Source organism: Idiotropiscis lumnitzeri, chromosome 2 (genome assembly GCF_059441095.1).
Source record: "Idiotropiscis lumnitzeri isolate Australia: NSW breed Sydney's pygmy pipehorse chromosome 2, RoL_Ilum_1.0, whole genome shotgun sequence".
Classification (NCBI taxonomy): domain Eukaryota; kingdom Metazoa; phylum Chordata; class Actinopteri; order Syngnathiformes; family Syngnathidae; genus Idiotropiscis; species Idiotropiscis lumnitzeri.
In genome coordinates, this window is record NC_142392.1 from 15,509,990 (window position 1) to 15,534,644 (window position 24,655).

Consider the following 24,655-nt stretch of genomic DNA (forward strand, 5'->3'; position numbering starts at 1 on the left):
CACAACAAGCGCAAGCGAGGCAAACTGAACTCTAAAGTCCCAGCCGCCCTGAGCAGCAGAACCGAGGTCCTTTTATTGGTCCCAGCTGCCCAGGTGGAGCTCGTTGGTTGGGACGTCCATGAGTAACGAGCAGGAAAGCAGTCCACCAACAGGGAACGAGCGGGAAAGCAGTCCAGCGCTGAGGCACAAGTCCATTGACTTTACAAACAAAAGGGTGGAAGAGTTACTGCAATACAACAAGGGCGTGGCCTTGTAGGTGGGCCCGAGCCCAGGGCCGTAACACAACATCGTGATGAGCCCTGATAGAAGAAGTTGGCACCAAAGTCTGACGCAAACAGCATCGTGCTGGGTCCTGTTAGAAGATGTTGATGTCAAAGTCAGCTGCGACCCACGACGGCACGCTCATGATAAACCGGACTAAACCAGCTTTTGAGAAGACGAACTGTACCACCCTTGAGTGTAATCTGATTCCTCGATGTTATAAAAGGGAATGTGTGGAAAAACATCGAGGAACAGAAGGGAGATGAAGTTGCCAAGTAAACATTATTAACCTCTCTGTCTCCACTTGAGCTGAGTGCCTCTCTTCTTTCAGCTATGAACCCTATATGTCAAATTGGCGAACCTGACACACATCTTCAGGATACAGTGTGTGTGTGTGTTAAAATAACAAGTAAGTGTCTATGTGTGTGTATTAAACATTAATGAGTGTATAAAAATATGATTATGAATACACAAACTGATTACCTATCCTCAGCGCATCTTACATTTCCCCCCGTTTGTGGGTTTAAATCATGGCCTTACGGCTTTAAGACAGATCATCATAATGAAATCATACAACAGTGTGATTATCAGTGGAGGGGCGAAAACCCTCAGTAGGGACAAAATTCCCCTCCTCCCTTCCGGCGTGGAACGAGATCCTCATAATTTGATGACCATCAGGGAATAAAACATATATATATATATATATATATTAAAAAAAACATTTCAATATGCCTAGTGAAAAATAACAAAACTGTCTCCACGCAGAGCTTGTCCCTGGGGTGACTTGGTGGAGGCCCTTGCCTCGTTGTAGGAGAGGACGGCCGTCCTTACTTCCCGGATCTTCGTGTGTGGTGTATGTGTGCACATGTTTGGGCAGGGGCAAAAAGGGTCCATGTGTTTTTTAGGTTTCAGTGTCCAGTTCGAGTTCATCATTCTCAACATCAATTTGATTGGAATGGTACGTTTGGGCAACAAACATACGATTAACCATAGTCTTTGTCATAGGAACAATGCAACATGAACAAACTACACATAACAAAATGAAAACTATGATTATCCCGATAAATTGTGTCTTTAAAATTTTTCATAGTGGTCATAACATCAATAATTGTTTCATTTTACTAAAAATTTAAATGCAGTAATGTTCTCCAATCAAGGCTGAAATTTCTTTGTCATGTACGTCATTAATGTCCAAACAATATCTAATCTTTTTTTTCTGTGGCTTCAACATTCGTATCTGTGGCTGGTTGTGTGGTTCTGATGTGCGTGTGGTCCGAGATTGTGACTCAGGTGGACTCCTTTTCGAGGGATTCGCGTCGCTAGGCCTTTCAGCTTGTACTGCGACTGGTGGATCCAGCTGCCACGCCCCGCGACCTTTGCTGCCGTCGGGGTCACTGCCATCATCTGGCGAGGGCCATCTCAGCATTCACTTGTCCCAACGGAGTCGTTTCAACACCTTGAAGAAGATTTGGTCTCCCACACGGACGTGATTTCTCTGTGGATCAGAACACACTGACCAGTAATTGTGTCTTTGCGTCTTTTTCGGTCAAACATGTTTTTCATGTGGACTGCGACCGATGTGCCAGTCGCTGGTGGTTCTGATGAGTCAAGATCTGGGAATCTATATGGGTGGCCATATAGGATTTGTTTGCACCTTTGTTATCCCAATGTGTGCATTCAATTAATGGTGTATTTTTCCTGGCGTGATATCAAATTGTCAAGTTGATTTGCTGCGTGTGTGTGTGCGTGGGTGCGTGGTGTGTGTGTGTGTGTGTGTGTGTGTGTTCATTTTCCCTTATAGTAATGCAGTGCCGACTTTGAGGTCATGCCTTGGGCTGCAGCCTTCGCTGCATTGTCAGCGAGGCAGTTTCCAATTGTAATTGGGTCATTTTATTAAGTAAGTTTTGCTTTTTTACATAACTATTTAGACGTGCTTTTATGCACAACTTTTCTTTTATCCTTTGTGATTTTTAAAGCACCCGTTCGCCCAAAGTCGACAGAATACACGAACATTTTATCTTGACTGTCAGTTCACATTGTAAATACAACCCATACAAGATGGGAAACCCTAAATTTTAATTAGCTCACACCTGCTACGCTCTTCCTGCCCATTCTAACAATTTATCTCTTACAAATGATCTGTTTTGTGACCTTGGTTCTCAATCGCTTCTACTCCTCATCAGTTCGGAATGTGCACCTCATTTCCTTCTTGTCAGTCTGGAATGTGCACCTGTTTTTTTTTTTCTTACACGCCTGAATCAGTGCAAAACATCATGCTGCTTGTCCTGAACATACAGAACCTAGTATCCCTTGAAACTAAATTTCCATTTGCAATCCCCAAAACAAAAAATGTTCCTCCAGTCGGGAGAAAAATGTCCTAAAAGAAAATGTCCATAAGGTCAAGTCGCGGTTTGGTGATAATTTGGAGCGGCTTCCACAGTCGTGTGGCGTCTTCTAGTGGTGCGGGAAAAAGTGACGCTGGGCTGAAACGCACCGCACCTTATCAGTGTAATGTGTCCCAGTGACAATTAGGTCGCCGTGCAATGTGAATGTGGTGGACAAGAATGTCATTTTTTAATTCCTGAAGCAGCAGTCAAGACTGCTTGAACACACTCTGACGTGGCTCTTACCACGGGATCCAATTATTGTGACTAATATGCAAATGGATTCACTTTCCTGTGTTTCTGCAGCAACACATGTCCATGAAGCCATTTTTTTGCAGTCACTGTTTGCTCAATGCTCATAGTAATTTGGTAGTGCGTTAAGATGCTTTGTCCATACAATCTCCTTTTTGGTCTCATATTCACTTGAAAATTATGTTTACTACACACTAAACATGATCTACAAAAATTTTAAAAAGGTTTGTTGTCCTAGCTGTACTATGGATATCAATCCCTCCTGTTGAGACATCGGAATTTCCATGACTCAATTTAGCAGTTAAATATCAAGTTGGTAGTGCTAATACATCGTAATCAATGAGTTCATGCTTGACAAGTTCAAAAGCTTTGTCAGCCTTAAGTGTTCAAACAATTTTTCTCTTCCGCAAATGTCATTGCCTGGTCATAAATGATGTCCAGCAATGCTTGTGTGATTTCTGAGTAATTTGCAATTCATGCTACAAAAAGAATTACACACTTCTATAAAAACATTTACTCGTCTGTTATTGGCTTTAAGGCTCTGGCAATGTTTTGCTTATCACTGACAATGCGCCCTTTTAAAGTTTTGACATTTGTGTAAATTCGCCCTTGCTTTTTGATTCTGTATTAAAGTCCAATTGTGTCAGTGTATCGCGGACTAATAAGTAAAACGCATGTTGATGTAGAACTCCTTCTACACACACTTTTTATGTTTGTTTTTTACGTCACGTGATCCTCCGTTGCTACCACAACTCGTCCTGAAAAAGTAATGTTTGTAACAAGACTTACTGCTTTCTCCCTTTTTGTCATGATCCGCGTCGGACATGACCGGGGTTTTGTTATTGTTTTCATGTTCATGCGGTTTTGTTATTGTTTTCTTCACCTCCCGGCCATGTGCACTTGTTATTGTTTTGATCTGCTGAGTAGGGGCGTTTCCCCTCAGCACCTCGCCCTCACCAGCCACGCACCTGTTCCCCGTCAGCTCACACACCTGATGCCCATCCGCACTCCTAATGACTGGACTATATAAACACCTCATCCCAACAACTCAGTGTCGGAACATTGCCCCTGCTACGCCTGCCCTATGCAATTGCTGCCGCACTTTCCGGACTTCCACGACCACGGTTGTTCCTGTCAAGTTCATGCTCTTGTTCACGTCCTCGTTCCCGTCACGCCCCTCAGCGTTTTGCCCCCGGCTTATGTTCCTCGTCTTCCTTTTCTGTTTGTCACGTTTTGGTTGCGTCCTTGTTATTTTTCATCCTGCCACGTTTGTTTGTCCACGCCCCGTTGTTTGTCCTCGTTAGATTTATTTAATAAACTCCCTTAGTTTACCCTTCTCCTGCTTCCTCGCTCTTTGGGTCCACCCACCTCTTCGCCGAACGGCGAAACCTGACACTTTTTTTTCTTCCTTCTGCTCAACACGTTCATGCTTTTTGTGCATAATTTTCTTTTCCATTTTACAAGTTGGACAACTAAAATGACCGTATTTTCGCAGTCATAAGGCGCACTTTAAAGTCGCAATTTTTTTCCGAAACAAACAAAGCTCATTAAATGGACAAAGTATCACTCACGACCATCAGCTCTTGTCATCAACGGGCTGTTGCGAGTGCATGTTAGCACATCCTGCTGGGCAAAGAGTGAGTTGTCCATGCTTACAATTGACCGTGACTAATACACTATATTCTTGATTTTTTTAAACCACAATGGCCGAAGGAGGGAAAAGTGTGGATTTAATTTCAGATCCACTTGCAAGGACATTTTCAAGTCGGACCTTTCAAGAGAAGCTATATCGTCCAACACTCACTCAGTGGTGCGTAAGTGTGTTTCTCCAAATTATTTATCCAGCCGTGGTGTCATAAATGATGGTATTTTGATGTGGATTCATTCAAGTAGGACGAAGTAGGAATTCCCTGAAGGCTCAGGTGTGAATTGCACTGAAGTAACTTAAAAAGTAAAAGTAAAAAAATTATGATTGTTTAAGAATGTGCAAGAAAGAACTCAATCTGATCGAAATGTTGTGCTTTGACAAATGTTGATAAATAATGATATTTTCCAGGAGGTATTTATTTCTTTGTTGTTTATTCTTTCAATTCTATACTTATTTCAATATTTGAGTATTATTTTTCTTTCAATATGTAGTGTAATTTGTCTTTGAAGTGTGGGTCCTTGCTGCCTTCAGGAGAGGCAGCCGAGCAAGGCTGGATTGGTGATGGAAAAGAACAAAAGAAAGAAGAAAGATTTTATTCTCGTCACATGCTGATGTCAAAAGAAGTCTCCCCAAAAACGTGCGAGCCCCCTCTCAGACATTCCCTTCTTATAGGGAATGCCCAAATAGGACATGAATATCTAATTTTCCCTTGTTGCATATGCATTCCCATCACGCTAGTCTTTGGGATTTCCCTCCAAAAGTCCCCCAGAGGGAGAGCAGACGCGTCTCCCCGTTGATACGACCAGTCTACCAGTGACCACCTTAAATTACTTCCATACCCTGGAAGGTCACTGACCTGGCGAGAGAATTGCCCCCACCATAAACAATGCTCAGGCCTATTTTCTCTCAGGGCAGTATCTGGTTACATCGGAACTTCAGAACCAAGACTGGTCACTTCTGTGAGCTCCAGTCCCTTCATAGTTTCATAAAGAGAATACTTCCCATATGTAGATTAGGCCATTTTAAAATACACAACTTTTAAAAAATGTATTTCAATGTAGATTTAAGCTTGCTTATACAATACTACAATATTTATTCAATTATTTTAATGTGAAATTATATAAATATTAATTTAAACCTTTTTATTTCACTCTTGAATATTTCTGAACAAATTTGTTCATTTGAATATGTATGCAATTTAAATTATTCCATCCATCCAGCCATTTTCTGCCGCTCATCTGGGGTCGGGTAGTTGAATTAATTTAATACGTAAGTATTTTTTATAATTCAATATTTATTTCAAGGACTCTTCTCAATTAGTTCAATATTTATAAAATGTTTCTATATTTATTAATTGCATTAAGTCTGTATGCCGTTGCCAATTTTACATTTTAATATTTCCTGATTTCATTATATAAGTACGGAGCCCCTCTGGTGCCACAGTATGAGAAAAAAATATTTTTTGCTAATCTGTACCCACAGTTTACTAAACTGTACCCACAGTTTACTAATCTGTACCCACAGTTTACTAAACTGTACCCACAGTTTACTAAACTGTACCCACAGTTTAGCTAATCTGTACCCACAGTTTACTAAACTGTACCCACAGTTTAGCTAATCTGTACCCACAGTTTAGCTAATGAGCTAGCGTTCACGCCCATGCCATGACGTCAAACGTTTGTGGGTGTTGCTTGATAGAGCAGTACCCACAATTCAGCAAATGAGCTCACGGTCCGTCGTATACACGTCGAGGTAAATTCAATTTGTTTTTTTATTGATAGTATTAGAGTGTAGTGTAGTGTTCTGTCGAATCGGCATGGTGTGATTTACTTTCACTTTCGTTCCCTCATATTATATGATGGTAATATTGCTCTAGTTCCTAGTTCATATAGCAGTTTTAGCAGCGAACGGCTACAATTAGCCAGCGCGTTTCTTTTCATTTTTCGTGCGTCATGTTTTGAACATTCGCTGCGTTTTTCAGCAATCGCCCGGCGCAAGCAATCATCCAGTCCTCGCTGGAGAAGGAGACACTCACTCGGTCGCATTACAAGAGGATACAATTACGTCTTTGGGGTTTCAAACACTGTAAGTACCTTTTCTGCGGTTATTTTTGTGTAATGATAATAGTTTGTGGTTACTGCCGTTTTCTCCCGTGTTTTTCCTAGCTAAAAGTATTGCTTTAATAGCTGCCACGCCATGAGGTTTATGTTAATATGATATTACAACTATTGTTTTTAACGTATGTAAACATATTTAAATGTAATTAATATTTTAATTAATAATTTGATCACATATTCTATCTATTCCACGATGTAATCAGAAATCAAAACATAATTCTATTTTGCTCCACCTACAGAATGCACGCATGAGATCATGGACCAACTTCAGCTCATAGAGTTCTATTTTCATTTGGGCCTGAGCTACAAACACATACTATGTGTGCTGGGCTCCAAACACAGGATTGTTCTGAGTTTGAGGTCCCTCAAACGAATTCTTAAGAAGCATGGATTGTTCCGCCGAATCCATTATGACCACCCAGAGACAGTTGTGGAATTCATCAGAGAGGAGCTACAGGGCTCTGGAGCGTTGCATGGCTACCGGTGGATGTACACCAAATGTAAAGACAGAGGACTGCATGTACGAAAGGAAGATGTACGGCTGCTCCTTTCCGCAATGGACCCGGAGGGCACGACATTTAGAAGGAGAAGAAGACTGCACAGGCGAGCATACTTTGCCAAGGGTCCAAATTTTGTATGGCATGTCGACTCATACGACAAATTAAAGCCATTTGGCATTTGCATCAATGGAGCCATCGATGGATTTTCAAGGCGAATTCTGTGGCTGAATGCTTACCACACAAGCAGTAATCCAAAAGTCATCAGTGGCTACTTTCTTGAAACTATTAATGAATTAGGTGGATGTGCGCGCATCGTGAGAACAGACATGGGGACAGAAAACAGTTCCATCCGTGATATGCAGCGATTACTTCGTCGGACCCACACTGATGTGCATGCTGGTGGCAAAAGCTTTGTTGTTGGAAGAAGCACATCAAATCAAAGAATAGAGAGTTGGTGGGGCTTTCTCCGTCGAGAGTGTGTGGAATTCTGGCTGGACCTCTTCCACAGACTTAAAGATGAAGGACATTTTGATGGTGACTTCTTGGACAAGAACCTCATGTTATTTTGCTTTCTTGGTTTAATACAGGCAAGTAGTAACACTTCACAAGCACTTTATTGAATAATTTTTGCCATATCATGGTCAAGTTATAAATGCATTTTTATATTTTCTTCTCATGAATACAACTTTGCTTTTAAAGTTTTCAGAACCTTACAAAAAAAAAAAAATCCAGACATTTTCCGTGACATTGTAGATGATTTATGTCCACCTTGCTTTCACACTGCAGTGCATTCGTTTTGCCTACCTTGGTAAAAAGTTGAGGACCCAATGGTCAGTGGTAACTGCAAACATACCAAACCTTACTGTAACATGCATTTTTTCAGTTATGGTTACCATACTTTGTTTTAATTCTACCTCCATATAGACACAGACACAGAAGTACGCTACAGATAAATTTGACCTCAGTGAATGGATGGATGATCAGATAATATTTGAACTACTTAATGCCAGTATTTTCCTTCACTTTCACCATGCCACTTTCATATTTTGGTGACTTCCACGTGAATGCATCTGTGTTTGCACAATGAGCTGAGATTAGTCTTCGAAAAAGTTTATATTTCCAGTTAATATGTTTCTTAAAACATTTATGTAAATTGTTTTTGTATCACCTGCAGGATGAGTTGGATGCAGTCAAGGAGGTGTGGAACAGCCATCTGATTCGTCCATCCAAGAATGAGCGTGTCCCTCATGGTCGGCCTGATGTCATGTTCTTGGTCCCGGAGCTGTATGGCACAGAGGACTTTTTGTGCCAAGTGACTGAGGAGGATTTTTTGAGGTGTGAAGGTGACTGCATCCACCGCAATGATGTTGCTTGTGATGCTGATGTGTTCACTCTGTGTACACACATAATGTCACAGAACAACCTCCAAGTCCCAGTGGATGGATATATCGCCACGGACAACTACGTCAACTTGAGAGAGGAGCTAATAACACTCTTAGGTCTTTAATGGATGCAGTCCAGGTGTAAAAGGCTTCAAAGTCCTTTTACAATCCATAACGTATCACACCATTAATCAATGTGCCCTGTCTTACCCCCTAATGGTGTGTGTGCCCCCTCGCCACACCTCAACTGCTGTTTATATGGAGCCCTCCCATAACTAAATGACAAATTGTTTTAAGTTTGAAGCATTCTGCTCATTATGGATTTTATCAAGTGTTTTACAACATGTGTAATTTTACTTAGAATTTTTTTTGTACACTTATTGTGACTGTGTGTGCACCCATTCTTGTACATACATGGGAAATGTACAGAGAATTGTTGAAATTCATTTGATATATACTGTACATATATTTTGTAATTTGCTTGATGGTTCTACCCAAATTAACTGTTGCTGATTTATGGTTTTGTAAAATAAATAAATTGCTGCAAACTCCTCCGCATATTGACATGCATTGAGCCAACATGTAAAGATCTTTGATTGGTATTTAAAAAGCCACATTCAAGCTCGCTAAAATACATGTGTGTGATTCAAATAAATTCTAAAAGTAAAATTGATTGTCTTCTACATTTTCAGGTCGCCAAAGTATCTTGAGTTGAAACTGCTATTCAATCCTTAAATGTATTTGTGGAAACTATTTATGTGAAGCGAAGTGGTCAAATTCACACAAATGCACACTGTCAAATCAGACAGCAACAAGGTGACAACTTGATAACTGTAGACTTGAGATTTGGGTACTCAATTCAGCAAATAATGTCTCCTACATACAGTCTGTCTGAGAGCTGAGTGAATGTCACTGTCTTAACTGAGAAAAAAATTCAGATAGGAGCAGTTGCACATTTAATTTTTATAAAATTTGTGTAAAACAAGACATCGTAGTCGACCCCAGCGACACAACTATCTGCTTGCAATACAAGCAGTGGAGCAATTTTATAAAAACCAAAAAAAAAAACACACGTCTTAAAGCTGTTGCATAACAACCATAGTCAACAAAATTGTGTCTTACCACAACAAAATTGCTTCCTAATTTTGCAAAGAATCAACTATGCAAACAATGACTCACTCAATAGTCAGTAAATATAAACAACTCGACTTGCAGTCCAAGAGTATGAAATACCGGCATAAAACAGTAAATCTGGCCCCCATGAATCAGACCATGCAACTACATTATAAAATACCATTATGAACAAATTCCAGACAAAACAGCCGCCAAACCCTCTAAGAGTATATGGGAATAGATTTTGCAGAACAGACACTAAATTATGTCCATCACCCACATGTTGGCATCAAGTACATTCCCAAATTCCTCAGACAACTCAGGGTACGACCCATAGTTGTTGGCCACCTCCAGAACACAGCCACATGTATGGGACATTGGTCTTCGTGTAAATAGGTTCTCAGCCTCAAAGAATCGCACATGGATCTTCTCAGCCACTAAAAGATCTGCACCTTTGGAAAACAAAAATAAAATATTAGTTTAGAACCACATACCACCACCAACTCTATACTAGAACACTCGTGTCTGTCACCTCAAATGAAGGCTCTCTAATCATTGCCTTCAATAGCTGTGTATTTATTAAACATTTACATCAGGCCCGCCGAAGTTGAAAAAATTAAATAAATAAACCTTGTTCATGTTTTATTTTCCCCGTAATTCTGATAAGTGTCCCCACTAGGAGACACACCCTAAGACAGATATTTTGTTGCAATGTTTTCATTCATTTTCATTTAAAATTAGAGCATATATTTTCTCCATATACGATATGTATTTTCTTTCTCAGATAAAGTGAGGTTACCAAAACACTCCATCCAAGTGTTGCTGGTCCGACCCCTCTGTCAAGAGGGCCCATTGTGGCCCACAAATCAAAGATTTTGCCCCCCGTGTTTCAAAGTCAGCTGAGGGCACATTTCTTTTGGCATATATACACACTCACACACACACATATACATATATATATCCATATATATCCATATATATACACATGTATATATACATATGTAGACATATACATATATATATATATATATATCAAATTTGACAAGTGAAAACAAATGACAGAATTAGGATTAATCGTAAAGATGTGAAAGATTACCAGTACAAAATCGAAGAAATTTCTTGAGCCGACGTTCGTTGCAACTCCTGATGAATTTTTTCAGAAATTCAAAACTCTGCATTTCTCTCATGTTGAGGCCCTCATGCTGTAACATGGCGATTACTCTTCTTGGTGTTGGGGTAAGGCTACCATATACTTCATCCAGGCCTCCCAGTGGTAATTTCAGGACCGCTTCCCAGCCGAGGCTGGAAAGCGGTGGTAGGTGGATCCTTAATCGCAGACTCAGGAGGAATTGATTGACAGGATGTTTATTGGAAGCCGTCAAGCAATACACAATAATCACTATGATGCAGTTATCTATAAATTTAGTAACCGCAAGGGTTCTATGAGTACAGCCGCCGGAGAGGCGAAACACAAAACGCTGGGAGACCGAGTCACTCCAGGAAAAAATAAGGGATCAACAGAAAACGCTTGCAACGCAAGAAACTAGTGATGGGTCCAACGACACCGAGGCGTCGATGCGCGCGCCGAGCTTCCAGGGCAAACCCCGTGTCGGTGCGCGTACTGCTTTGAGAAAGTCACGTGACCACTCCCAGAAACGTGTCGACACAGCGGTCGCGCGCCAAACTGTGTTCATAAGGAAGCGCATCTGTCAACAGGATGGACGCTCAAAACAAGCATCGAGTTATTGGCACGTTACTTTGCATTAAATATCCGCAAGATGGAAGACGTCACTGTTGATGCGCACTCAGAGGTGCAGCGCTATATGTCAGCAGGACACGTTGCACGTACGGAAGACCCGCACTTATACTGGAAGTCCATGGAGGCAACGTTCCCTCACCTATTTATAGTAGCCACACAGGCGTTGTGCACACCGGCCTCTTCAGTGCCTTGTGAGAGGATCTTCTCAAAGGCGGGGGAAATTGCCTCAAAAAAAGAAATAGACTGAATAACAAAACGCTGGAGAAACTAATTTTTTTTAATAATAATGAGTCCATTGTGATTCACAACACTATTATTTGGGCATTCAGACAGATGTTCACTTAATTTATCAACTGCGTCTCGAATATCAAATATTTTTTTTATGAAATTGCATGTATGTAAAAATAATGTGAAAGGAAATGCCTAATCAGAATGAGAAATCCCTTTGTCATTGTACTCAAGTGTGCAACGAGATTAGAGAGCTCCTCTCTCCAGTGCAATACAACAATAATTCAGTTAAATATATAAATTAGATAAATAAGAGAATAAATAGTGCGATGGAACGTAATACGAAATAGGATATATAAAAACACATCACGTCGTTAATCAATGGAATTGGATAAAATTAGTTTGACAGATCAGTGTCAGATGACCCTGTCAAATATTTCCTGCATGTCCACCAGGTGTCAGTATTCAGCAACACAGTGTCAACACAGTGTCAATACATTGTGTCACTGTGTCGAAACGATACAGGATGCCTCATCTACCCATCACTAGAGAACACCATTCCCACCAGGACAGTAAGACGTTTCTCCAACAACAAACCATGCATCACACCAGACATTAAAGCTCTCCTGAAGGAGAAAAACAGGGCTTTTGTGTCAGGCGACAAGGAAGAGCTGAAGAGAAACGTCAGCTGAGAAGGAGGATCAGAGAGGGGAAAAAGTCCTATAGGATGCGGATGGAGGAAAAGCTGCAGAGTAATAATGCCATGGATGTCTGGAGGAGCCTGAAGACCATTTCAGGCCACAGAAACCAAAGCCCCAGAAGGGGGGGGGACCTTCATTTGGCAAATGAGTTGAACCTATTTTTCAATATGTTTGATCAGATGCGTGCCCCCGCTTAGTCTCCCCTGCTGCAGCCCCCACCAAGCCCTCCTGCCGCTGCGAATGAGACCCTCTCTCCCCCTCTCTCTCCTCTCTCCTCTCCCCCCCACAGGCTTCAGTTCCCAGCCTCATCAGACAACCACCACTTCCTACTGCTCAGCCTTGTTCCTCACAACATCTCAGGTGAAGAACCAGCTGAGGAAGATAAAGGCAAGGAAGGCAGCGGGTCCAGGTGGGATTAGTTCCCAGCTCCTCAATCCTGCGCAGACCAGTTGTGTGGAATCGTCCAGCACATGTTCAGCCTGAGCCTGAAGCTGGGAGAGTCCCCCAGCTGTGGAAAACATCCTGCCTGGACCCCCCATCCGAAGGAGCTCAACAACTTCAGACCAGTGGCACTGATGTCTCATCTGATGAAGACCCTGGAGAAACTGGTCCTCGTCCATCTGCGCCCCCTGGTGAGCTCTTCGATGGACCCACTCCAGTTCGCATACGTACCTGGCATCAGTGTGGATGATGCCATTATCTATCTGCTCCACACTTCACTCTCCCACCTGGAGAAGGTGGGGAGCACTGTGATTATCATGTTCTTTGATTCCTCCAGTGCTTTCAACACTATCCAGCCCACCCTATTGGGAGACAAGCTGGAGCAGCAGGGAGTGGCCCACCACCCCATCACATGGATCCATGACTTCCTCACAAACCGGCCACAGTACGTGAGAACACACGACTGTGTGTCTAACGTGCTCCTCTGCAGCACAGGAGCGCCGCAGGGAACTGTTCTGGCTCCCTTCCTGTTCACCCTCTACACCTCGGACTACAAATACAATTCCTCTACCTGTCACCTGCAGAAGTTCTCTGATGACTCTGCGATTGTCGGCCTCATCACTGACGGAGACGATCGGGAGTACAGAGGGGTTACGCAGGGTTTTGTGGACTGGTGTCAGCAGAACCGCCTCCAAATCAACGCTGGGAAATCCAAAGAGCTGGTGGTGGATTTCCGCAAGCGTCGGCACTCTCCACCTGCACCAGTGAATATCCAGGGAACAGACGTTGAGAGGGTCTCAACTTACAAGTACCTGGGTGTTCATTTGAACAATAAACTGGACTGGAGCGACAACACAGACGCTCTCCATAGGAAGGGCCAGAGCAGACTCTTCCTACTCAGGAGGCTGAGGTCCTTTGGCGTTCGGGGAACACTCCTCAGGAACTTCTATGACTCGGTGGTTTCATCAGTCATTTTCTATGGAGTGGTCTCCTGGGCAGGAGGCATCTCGGGCCGGGACAAAAAGAGACTGGACAAACTAGTGAGGAGGGCCAGCTCTGTCCTGGGCTGCTCCCTGGACTCTGTGGACTCAGTGGGGGGCAGGAGGATGACGGCGAAACTGGCATCAATGCTGGACAACCCAGCCCACCCACTCAATGACACTCTTGGAGCACGCCACAGCTCCTTCAGTGATTGACTGAAGAGATTTTTCCGCTCCTTCCTGCCGGCTGCTGTCAGACTTTTTAACAAGAACACTAGGTCAGGTCTACAAATGGGCGGGCATTAGTGCAATTGTGCAGTCCGAGGATGCAATACAAACTACTACTGTGCTTTATCCAATGCTGTACTTAAATATTGACCAATGCTGTATTTTGTTTACCATTGCAGTAGTCTTATCATTGCAGTATTTTCTATCATTGCAGTATTTTTTATCATTGCAGCATTTTTATTAATTTCCCCTCCGTACCATTGACAGACATTCGGAGTGTTTCCTTACACTTGTATATGTTGTGGGATGTAAGTGTGTATATTCAGGGGGATTTGTGTATTTACGTATATACAGTGTATATTTGCATGCTTTTTATGAATGTCTGCTGCTAATGTTATACATTAACGGCTACATTACGCCGCCGCCTCTGTGTGATCTATACCTTTGCTCCTGTAACACAGCAAATTTCCCCATTGTGGGACTAATAAAGGACATCTTTATCTTTCTCTTTAAAAACCTTGTGTTGGTGGTTGTTAAATAATTTTCCATAAGATTAAGATGGTGAAACAAAAATTTAAAAAGTAAATTCTGTAACAATTAAACATTGAATTCTAAATTATTCCTAAAACAGTTCAATGAATCTTGAAATTAATAGTGAATTATTGTAGTTTCATGAATACTAAAACGAATAATGAAATATTCAAGTACTTAAATAAATACCCAAATCATTTTCGAACACAATAACAGTTAAGTAATAAAAGAGTGACATGTTTTAATTTAAAATTTACAACCACATCGCAACTTGTCGAAAAAGCCTGGAAAAAGGCAAAGGTGCAAATATGTTGACATAAAGTATCACTTTATCATGTCAACTGTTAATAATAGGGAAATACATTTGGAATACTCTCCAACCAACAACATGGTGTCAGATGTGAAAACAAAACCAGCAACAAAAGTAAAATTCAATACATCTCTCAAGTTCATATTTGGGAACTAAAATATTTGTTCATGTGCATACGGTTCAAATCGTACGTTTTTCCAATGTTTAGAAGAAGATAACGATGATTTGCATCGCAAATGGTGACATCTGTCGGTGAGTTGGTGACAGTGCTCCACACAGCCAGCAGCCAATCATATCAGAGCGGGGTGTGTCCTGTTCTTCCGCTTTCGTGACGAACAGACTGCCATTTTCTCGAAGGAAAAAAACGACACCAAAAAAAAAAAAAAGAAAAAAAAAAAAAAAAAAAAAACGACGCCATCTTTCATTCGTCTCGTCGAACAAAGAGAAGCTCACGAGTTATCGCCAAGCAGAGATCAAGTGCGGATATTTTGGAATTATCATTTGAAAATGTGTGATAGAACGACACCCAAGTACAAAGAGGAACTTTCTGGAATAAAAGAAGAGAACGAGCAACATCTTCCACTGCTGGGCGAAGGTTGGAAGCAGCCTCGTGTTGTGCTACACAAAGCAGGTTTGTACAGGTCTTACTTTCATTTGCTTTGGAAAGAACGACTTTCTATCGTTAAAAATATGCATCACAACATTAAGTTGTTTGGGGAAATCGGTCAAGGTTTTATTGCCGTTTTATTTTTTAATATGGGGGGGGGGGCTAGCAGAGAGAGGGTACACAGAGCTGAAGGAAGCAGGACGGCTGTAAAAATGAACAACAATGCCTGCTTTTTCCCTGGTGTCAGTCACCTTTATCTGGTGCAGTAAGCTATTTCAGTCAGCAGCAAATTAAGCTCTCCCAAAGGCCTCAGGGCATTTCAACCTGACACCTCATGTTTCAAAACTATGCTTACAGGTTAATAGAAGGTCACAAAAACATGGACCTCTTAAACAGGAAAACGTGAGTTCAGTGGTAAAAGAGTTGTGTCTATGTTGGCAGTTTAGCAGGAAGCCACAAAAACAGATGCACGTCTTGAACCGTGTTTGACAGGAAACCGTTTAGCTCGCATTTAACAGAAGTGTGGCCCAAACATGTCTTGTAAGCTGAAACCGTTCGAACAACAGGAAGCGTGTGGACGGGTGTGATAAAGTCAAAGTGTTCATGTTTTTCCATTCTTTATGAGTTTGCATATACAAATTGCTTTGCTGTGCTTCAATAAAACGCCGCACAGGAGCGGGAAAGCTTTTCTCTTTGCCGGACTGCTCCTTGCAAGTGACAAAGACAATCTTGGCTGGGTGATTCATTTGTGCAGGCTTGTCTCGTTTTTGGCAAAAACTCTGACATATCTTGTTCAAGCAATTCCTTACTGAAGGAATTCTGCCTGACTCTAAAAAATGTGCACACTGCGGCGAAAACATCAATGGTGGTTAATCAATTTTAGTGGATAAAACACAAAATATTACGTTTTTTAAAAAAATCAAGTACGTATTGGTCTTATTTATGAACTTTGTACTGGCTTGGTCGGGTGAGAGTCAATGAACCTCGGGTGGCTCTGCACTGTTTTGTGCACGTGTGCATAGTTTCACCCCATCCAATCATTTAAAATACATTTAATGCATCCATCCAGGGTTGCAAGGATCTCATCGGTGAAAAAGCGCATGCTGCAAGGAATGCATCTGCATCTTTGGCTTACGATGGGCTTAAAAAGGGAGAACGTCACAACCCCCTTTTCTACCAACAAGCCCAGGATTATTTAATTCTATCTCTAAATGCAAAAAGAAATACTTGTAAACATATTTCACTTGAAGGATTCCTATTCTATCAATGACATAATGTTGCAATGGCCCCCAGTGGTCTGCATCATTATGTTAGGGTCCCACAACAGGTGTTCCATCAGACGCACACAAAAGCCTGTGTGTGCTAACTTCAGCTCGCTTCCAGAAACGTCTGTGACTATGTCCGGAATGAAATCGGGCATCAGCCGCAACATGCTTCCTTTTTAAATGCTCGTTTATCACAGCTGTGCTGCTAACGGGAGGCTTACATCGTAGGACGTAATTTTGTGAAATGTCCCCATGGTCCGGTCAAAGTTGGGGTCGCACGCATTGCTCCGTGTGCGGCAGGCACAAGTCAAGGTAGCACGGTAAAAACAATACAAGACAAAGTCGCCGCCTGAACTTTGACTTGACCAAACCAAATTTGTCTTTTTGTGTCCTGCAGACGTCAGTGAAAACGATCTCCGTTCCGTGAAAGAGGAGCCAGACTTGACTCACATCAAAAAGGAGGAGGAGGAGGAGGAGGAGATCAACAAGTCACCAGTGAACGTTGTCCCTATAAAGACTGAAGATGAAAACAAGGATGACAGTGAGGACAACAGAGGGGCGGAGCCTACAAGCAGCAGTTCAAGTCATCACGTGACAACAGAAGGTGATGAAGACCACTGGGGGCCATCACAAGCACATAGTGAGGACACATTATCAGATGCTCTTGACGATGATGATACTAATGATGATGATGGGCATGGCAAAGGTGAAAGGGCATGTCACACTGACAATTGGGTATGTTCTCAGTTTGGGAAATCATCAACTTCAAAGTTGTCTTTAAAACGGCACACAAGAACACACAGTGGAGAAAAAACTTTTTCATGCTCAGTTTGCGGTAAATGCTTCACTCAAAAGTCTCATTTAGTAAGGCACACGAGAACACACAGTGGAGAAAAACCCTTTTCATGCTCAGTTTGTGGCAAAAGCTTCTCTCGAAAGTTTGATGTAACAATCCACACAAGAACACGCAGTGGAGAAAAACCTCTTTCCTGCTCAATTTGCGGTAAATGCTTCACTCAAAAGTCTCTAGTAAGGCACACAAGACCACACAGTGGAGAAAAACCCTTTTCATGCTCAGTTTGTGGCAAATGCTTCTCTCGAAAGTCTCATTTAGTAAGGCACACAAGAACGCACACTGGAGAAAAACCTTTTTCTTGCTCAGTTTGTGGCAAAAGCTTCTCTCGAAAGTTTGAGATAACAATCCACACAAGAACGCACAGTGGAGAAAAACCTTTTTCTTGCTCAGTTTGTGGAAAATGCTTCTCTCAAAAGGCACATTTAACAGAACACGCAAGAACCCATCGTGGAGAAAAACCTTTTTCCTGCTCAGTTTGTAGGAAAAGTTTCACTCAAAAATCAACTTTAACAAGGCACGCAAGAACGCACAGTGGCGAAAAACCCTTTTCCTGCTCAGTTTGTGGAAAGAGTTTCTATCGTAAGTCGTATTTAACGAGCCACACAAGAACACACACTGGAGACAAGCCATTCAGTTGCAGGGTATGTGCTAAAAAATTATTTTCTAAAAATGGTGCTGAGAGTCACAATTGTGCTGGTGAGAATTGCAGCGATCCTTGAAGCTTAAAAAAAGACAACAAAAAACTGAAGGAACTGACTCTTTGTGGTAAGATGTAAATGTGATTTTGAATCAAATATGTTATATTGAATTTTGCAAAGCTTTTTTATTGACATTAAGCCAATGTGATCAGTGTCAGAAGAACCATTGTGTCTGAGTGATGATGAGTTTTTTGTGTGTTTACATCAAACATGTAAATGAAATTAATTGCCTTTGCCTGGAACAACATTTGTTAACATTATGCTTTTCAGTTTTCTTTTTAATCGTACTTAATGGAAAAGGTGTGAGAAGAAACGGTGCTTATGAAATCGGTGCCTTCCACAATCATCAATAAAATCACTTGTTCCACTTGATCAACTGGCTTTCATGACACTGTGTGAAAAGGTGAAAAACTGAACTAGAAGTTGAACTATAAAAAGAACCAGAAAGAGAAACGCAAATAGTCTCAGTTTCTCTCAAAGGTTTTGGAATGTCAGGAGTTGGCAACTTGATGGCGACTGGAATCAGTGCTGGTTTTTTCGCTGTGTTTGGCTGGCTCGTATATGTATGGTCCATTAAACAAAACTCACACTCTTCAAATATCCCCTCATATACATTTAATATTACACTTTATGAATAAATTTCTGACTTGCTAGAAACACTTTCTAGGTTGAGCTCTATCAAGCGTTTGGGGTTTGTTGCTAAGCAGGATCTCACTTCGGAAAAAACGTATAATTTTGTCAAATATACCAAATATTTTTTTTCATGCTATATTGTATTTTTTATACATTGGATTACCTTATTTTCACAGTCATCAGGCGCACTTTAAAGTCCTGAAACTCGTCCAAGAAAGCCAGGGCGCCTTTTGAGGTGGAGCGCCCATTATGTGGACCAAGTGCAACAAGTGCACCGCTGGGCTGACTGCGAACATTTACTGCATGCACACCGCTTATATATAGAGAGAAGGCGGGCGTGGCTAACGACAGCAGGGGGTGTGAGAGGGGAACGATGGGCGTGAACGACAACAGGCGGATATGAGAGGGGAGATGGGCGTGAATGACAATGCAAAGACACGCCCCCAGTGCAAAGCAGCCCCGATGCCTCTATATATACCAGGTGCAACACGTTGCTCAGGCAATTAATCAGCAAAAATGGCATCAATGAAGAGACATTCTTACGAAGCACAGTTCAAGCTACAAGCTATCAGCTACGCAAATGTTCATGGGAATCGAGCAGCTGCGAGGGAATTAAAAATCAACGAATCCATGGTTCGCAAGTGGAGGAAGCAGGAAGACAGACTCCGCCAAGTCAAGAAAACTACACTGAGTTTTCGTGGAAGCAAGGCAAGATGGCCCGTGTTGGAAGACCAGCTCGAGCAATGGATTGCTGCTCACAGAACAGCTGGGAGAAGCGTATCTACCATCACCATTCAACAGAAGGCAGTAACGCTTGCTGGCGAATTGAACATCGAACATTTCCAAGGAGGGGCGTCTTGGTATTTTCGTTTTATGAAACGGCGCCATCTATCCATCCGGGCAAAGACGACCGTTGCGCAGCAACTCCCAGAGGATTACAAGGAGAAGATGGTCGCCTTCCGCTCTTACTGCAGCAAAAAGATTGCCGACAAACGTATCCAGCCCAGTCACATCACCAACATGGACGAGGTGCCGCTAACTTTCGACATCCCGGCGAGCCGCACTGTGGAGAAGAAGGGGGTCAGCACGGTAGCAATCCGCACAACGGGACACGAGAAGTCGGCTTTTACTGTTGTCCTAGCTTGCCATCCTAACGGACAAAAATTACCAGCTATGGTGATTTTTAAGCGGAAGACGCTGCCTAAAGAGAAGTTTCTTGCCGGCGTTATCATCAAGGCCAATCAAAAGGGCTGGATGGACGAGGACAAAATGAGAGAGTGGCTGAGTGAGGTGTACGTAAAGAGACCCGGTGTTTTTTTCCACGCGTCACCGTCGCTGTTGGTCTGTGACTCCATGCGTGCCCATCTGACAGCCGCTGTGAAAGGTCAAGTCACGCATATGAACTCAGAGCTTGCCAAAGGAACTCCAACCACTCGACATTAGTATAAAAAGAGCGTTCAAAGTGAAGTTGCGTGCTGCGTGGGAGCGATGGATGGCGGAGGGCGAACACAGCTTCACAAAGACTGGGAGACAGCGAAGAGCAAGTTATGCCACAATTTGCGAGTGCATTGTAGGTGCTTGGACGAACGTGTCTGCTAGCTCTATTGTAAGAGCTTTCGCGAAAGCCGGCATTACATCCGAGGAGCTGCTCAGTAGCGACACAGAATTGGACAATGACGAGAGGGAACCTGGCGTGTTTGAGGGAGAATTTGCCCAACTGTTTGTATCTGATACGGAAGAATATGATTTTGAAGGATTTGTGAATGACTGATCAATATTAATGTGAGTACATTGTTAAATAAAATACAACCAAACTCAGTTTTGCTCCTGTTGCCTTTTTAAAAACAGCTAGCCACGCTAGCCGTGCTATCTTCTGTTTTAGTGTGTATGCATGTTAACTAAGCTAGTGTATGGTAATCTGGGAGGTGTAATTTTGCTGGGCCTACACTATTATGCTATTCAGTTGATTTGGGGTGATAGTTTTAGTTTTGATGTAACTCCGTGACCGCACATCGTTTGTTGATTAGTGACTTGCTCACGCCGGCATTGTGTCGGCATCCCATCTGAGGGGCTGCGCCGCAGCGAGACGGCGAGGCAGACTGATAATGACTCTCGTGTTTAGTGGAGAACTGTCCCTCTGTTTATCTTGGATAGAGAAGAAATGGACTTGGTGCATTTTTGGATAAGGACAACTTCAGCACGTTGTTAAGAGCTAAAATAAAATACCACAGAACTCCCGCTGCCATTTTAAAAACACGTGAGCGCGACTGAGCAGCTAGCGCGACTGCTCGGTTGCTTGGTTCTGTTTGCGCCCAATGATACGGTGCGTTCTATCTATGTATCAAATACAGAAATAGCACCCTCACCTGGGACTGCGCCCTTTGATACGGTGCGTCTTTTGGCCGCGTCTCTCCAGCCATGACGACATGAACAGGAACAAGCGCTGGAAGGAAACGCCCCCACTCCAGCTGGGCAAACACAAAACAAAAACATGACAGGACAAAACGGACCATGCCACAAACGGATTAGGTTTTTGGGACAGGTTTGAATTGAAACATTTTATGATCATGTTTAAAGAAAATCTTTAGAACAGGAGATGTCTAGCAATTGATGAGAGGTTTGCCAAGTATAAAGTTGGATTAAATAGTTCGGCAGCTGATTTATTAACTGATGTGTATCAAATGTAACAAAGGTGGACGACAGATGTTTTATGACTATGCGACACCAGCCCTGACATGACAACTTTTAAGGGACAAGACAGCATTCCATAAATACCAGACTAACATCCGCATCTATGAGCTGTTTGACGTCACAGGTGCAGGATCGTCAGCTACGTCCAGGAGGAACAGGAGAAACGATTTCACGGGGACTGAATGGGAAAATCCACAAACGCACAGTGGGATTTAACATTTTTGGACATAAAGAACATACAACTTAATTGATATAGCGCATTCCACTTTCAATATTAGGTAATAAAGTAATTAATAGAAGATGAATAAAATTTGCAGGAAATTAGAAATAAACAAACACTAAAACATACAAGAGACACCTAAAGAACAGCAGAACGGCGACAATCTTATTAAAATGTAAATTTTTAAGCAAAGGGAGTATGATTTTGGGATAGGTTTTAAGTGAAATATTCTCTGAACATGTTGAAAGAAAATCCTTGGAACAGGAAATATCTAGCAATTGGAGATTGGTTTACCAAATATAAAGTTGGATTAAATAGTTCTGAAGATGATTTATTAACTGATGTGTATTAAATGTGACAAAGGTAGACGACAGACGTTTTATGACTGTACGACGCGAACTCTGACATGACAAATTTTAAGGGATATGACAGCATTCCATAAATGCCAGACTGCTAACATCCACATCTATGAGGTGTTTGACGTCACAGGTGCAGTATCATCAGCTACGTCCTGGAGATACAGGAGAAGCGACCTCACGGGGACTGAATGGGAAAATCCACAAACACACAGTTGTAAATTTTGGCATACGCTGGCTAAATTGAGGCAAAATTAAGGTTCTGCCAGCACAAATCTCAGTGTAATCAAGGCGGACGCGCTGAGGGAGGGGTCTTTGTGTGGAATTGGAAAGTACATTTTTGGTGAATGAAAGTGTGAAAGAAAAAGGGTTTGCATGTCTATGAGGTTTGAGAGAATGTTTAAGGGACGGGCCTCAGAAAAGAAACCTGATTGAGGGCACCGGCAAGCCCTAACAGCACGTAGGATGCAATGGACGGACAGGCCTGATCAACCTGAATCCCTATTGCACTCCCAAGTACTGATTTTCAAATTGCTATTGGAGGCAGATTGGACTAATTAAATTCAAGCATCAAGTGAATGATTGATTGACGTTATTACACAAGATTTATGCAAAACTGAAATTTTCAGAAGGGAGGTAATTTACCCCTTCTCACTGGCAAGTGCCACTCCTCCAGTTCTCTCCACAGGTTTGAGGTGACATGTGACCTGTGTGACCAGAAGGCCAGAGAACGCTTCAAAAAGCGCCTCATCACGCCCATCCCGGAGTTTCTCCTCAACAAGGAGGGAGATATAAGATATTCTAAGTTAGGTTCCATGAAAACAGATTAAGATATAGTTGTTGCTTTAGCCTGCTCATGTGCTCCGCAGTTTTTATTATTATTCACATTGGGTGCACGAATAGATAACACACACCCAGTCCAGGATAGAGCAGAATTTTGTTGTATTGTTAAGACTTTTCCATAATATACGGCACCACAGCAGTGATACTTGAGGTTAATTTCAGTTAAGTTGGCGGTGGCGCTGTTTTTATGAAAATTACTCACTTAACGCAAGGGTAGGTTCTTTGTAGAGTGGATTACAGAGTTACATGCGGGACAAAATTTACTTGTCAGGAACTGTCCTCACTTGAGGCAGAGGCCAGACCTGCTGACCAGCATGACGGTCACCGGCCGAATGGGGACACCTCAGGTGAGATTGGCCGTGCCGTGCATCAGATATTTCTGGCCCGTTGGGGCCGATGTTGCTGTATCTTTCAGGTGGGGAGCGGAGGAGACAGGCCTGGTCTATGTGGCCAGGGCGAGACGTGAATGGAGTGAGACTTCCGGCAGTGACCCATCCAATAATGTTGTCATTCCGCAGCTGTTCCAGTTGGCCGTCCTTAGGGCGTGTCCTTCCGGTTACGGACATCATGTGAAACAGTCCATCAATGACAAAATGCTAATCAGTCTCAGGAGAACACTTTTTTTTTTTTTACATCATTTTGCACGACATCAGAAAAGGAAAATGTGGGATTGGATTAAGGAGCGTTACTAAAAATTGTTGTACTTGCAGGTTCAGGTGGCCAAGAGGGCTAAAAATTATAAAATAAAAAAAATGAAAAAAAGGGGTGGGGCAGCTAATGCATGCAGCTCCCATTGCACCTGCGCCTTCCGCTTCTGCTGCTCCTAGGCAAGGTTCGGGTGACGCGGCAACACAGCAGATTGGCTGATGTACCAGGCCGGTTAACAAGGTCGGGATTGCGGTAACAGAGGTAGGGGTGGTTATAGACGGGGGTTGTGAGTGGGGTGTGCTCTTGCTGCGGGGTCACTGGGTGATGAACTGTCCATACCGAGCCACTTCCTGGAATGTGCCATCTTCTGGTCCGGTGCCATTCCTGTCGCCCAGAGCTCAACCAGCGCAGGGGGCGCCACCGTTACCCACTCCCAACGCACTCTTGACACCAACCCGCTGGTACCCCATTCCATGACAGGGGGCCGCGGCGCATATGTGGTGCTCTCCTCCATTCCACTGGCTGAACTGAAACATCTGAGGGCAGCTCTGAAACCTGGTTCTCCATCCTCCCGCGGTGGGTATGCCCTGTTCCTGATCCAACCTCCACCCATTCACCAATTGACCCAGTACATTGTACACTGTACATATGATCGCACACATGATTTGGTTTATCAAAATGCATTCATCCAAATTTAGTCAGGAGTTCATCTTGCATTAGGATTATATATGTGTTATGTCTACCGGCGTTGCCTCGCATGCCTTGTCCCTGAGCAGCAGAAATGGTATGAATTGTTTACTTTCGCTGAGCCACAAATCACATTGACTATTGATGCGCGTCTTCATACTAAAGATCTAGGCCCCATGGTAAAGCGGTGTATAGAGGCGGTTGGCTGGGTTCAGACGTCTATTACGAATGTTGAATACTCCGCGTCACTAACAGGGTATCATACTTCAGCACCCACTACAAATTCTTCGGTTTTGGGAACGTGACTAAATTTCAA

The 24,655-nt window shown here is 42.7% G+C and overlaps 1 protein-coding gene and 1 long non-coding RNA gene across 3 annotated transcripts; one reads left to right on the forward strand and one right to left on the reverse strand.

Annotated features, from left to right (window-relative positions):
* The first annotated feature begins 6,234 nt into the window (after positions 1-6,234).
* Positions 6,235-9,538, forward strand: LOC148341777 (uncharacterized). Of its 2 annotated transcripts, none has more exons than XM_088288902.1 (3): positions 6,235-6,297; positions 6,902-7,749; positions 8,337-9,538. In XM_088288902.1, the coding sequence occupies exons 2-3, from the start codon at positions 6,919-6,921 to the stop codon at positions 8,667-8,669; spliced, it is 1,164 nt and encodes a 387-aa protein (XP_088145028.1). In that variant the 5' UTR covers positions 6,235-6,297; positions 6,902-6,918; the 3' UTR covers positions 8,670-9,538. The 2 variants fall into 2 exon arrangements, with proteins under 2 accessions (XP_088145028.1, XP_088145029.1); XM_088288903.1 differs by lacking the exon at positions 6,235-6,297 and adding an exon at positions 6,531-6,630.
* LOC148341778 (uncharacterized) lies at positions 9,493-11,188 on the reverse strand. The gene is made up of 2 exons (XR_015842341.1): positions 10,754-11,188; positions 9,493-10,109 (listed from the first exon to the last, which is right to left on the reverse strand). It is a non-coding gene; the product is annotated as an uncharacterized LOC148341778 (long non-coding RNA).
* Between the last annotated feature and the right edge of the window lie 13,467 nt (positions 11,189-24,655).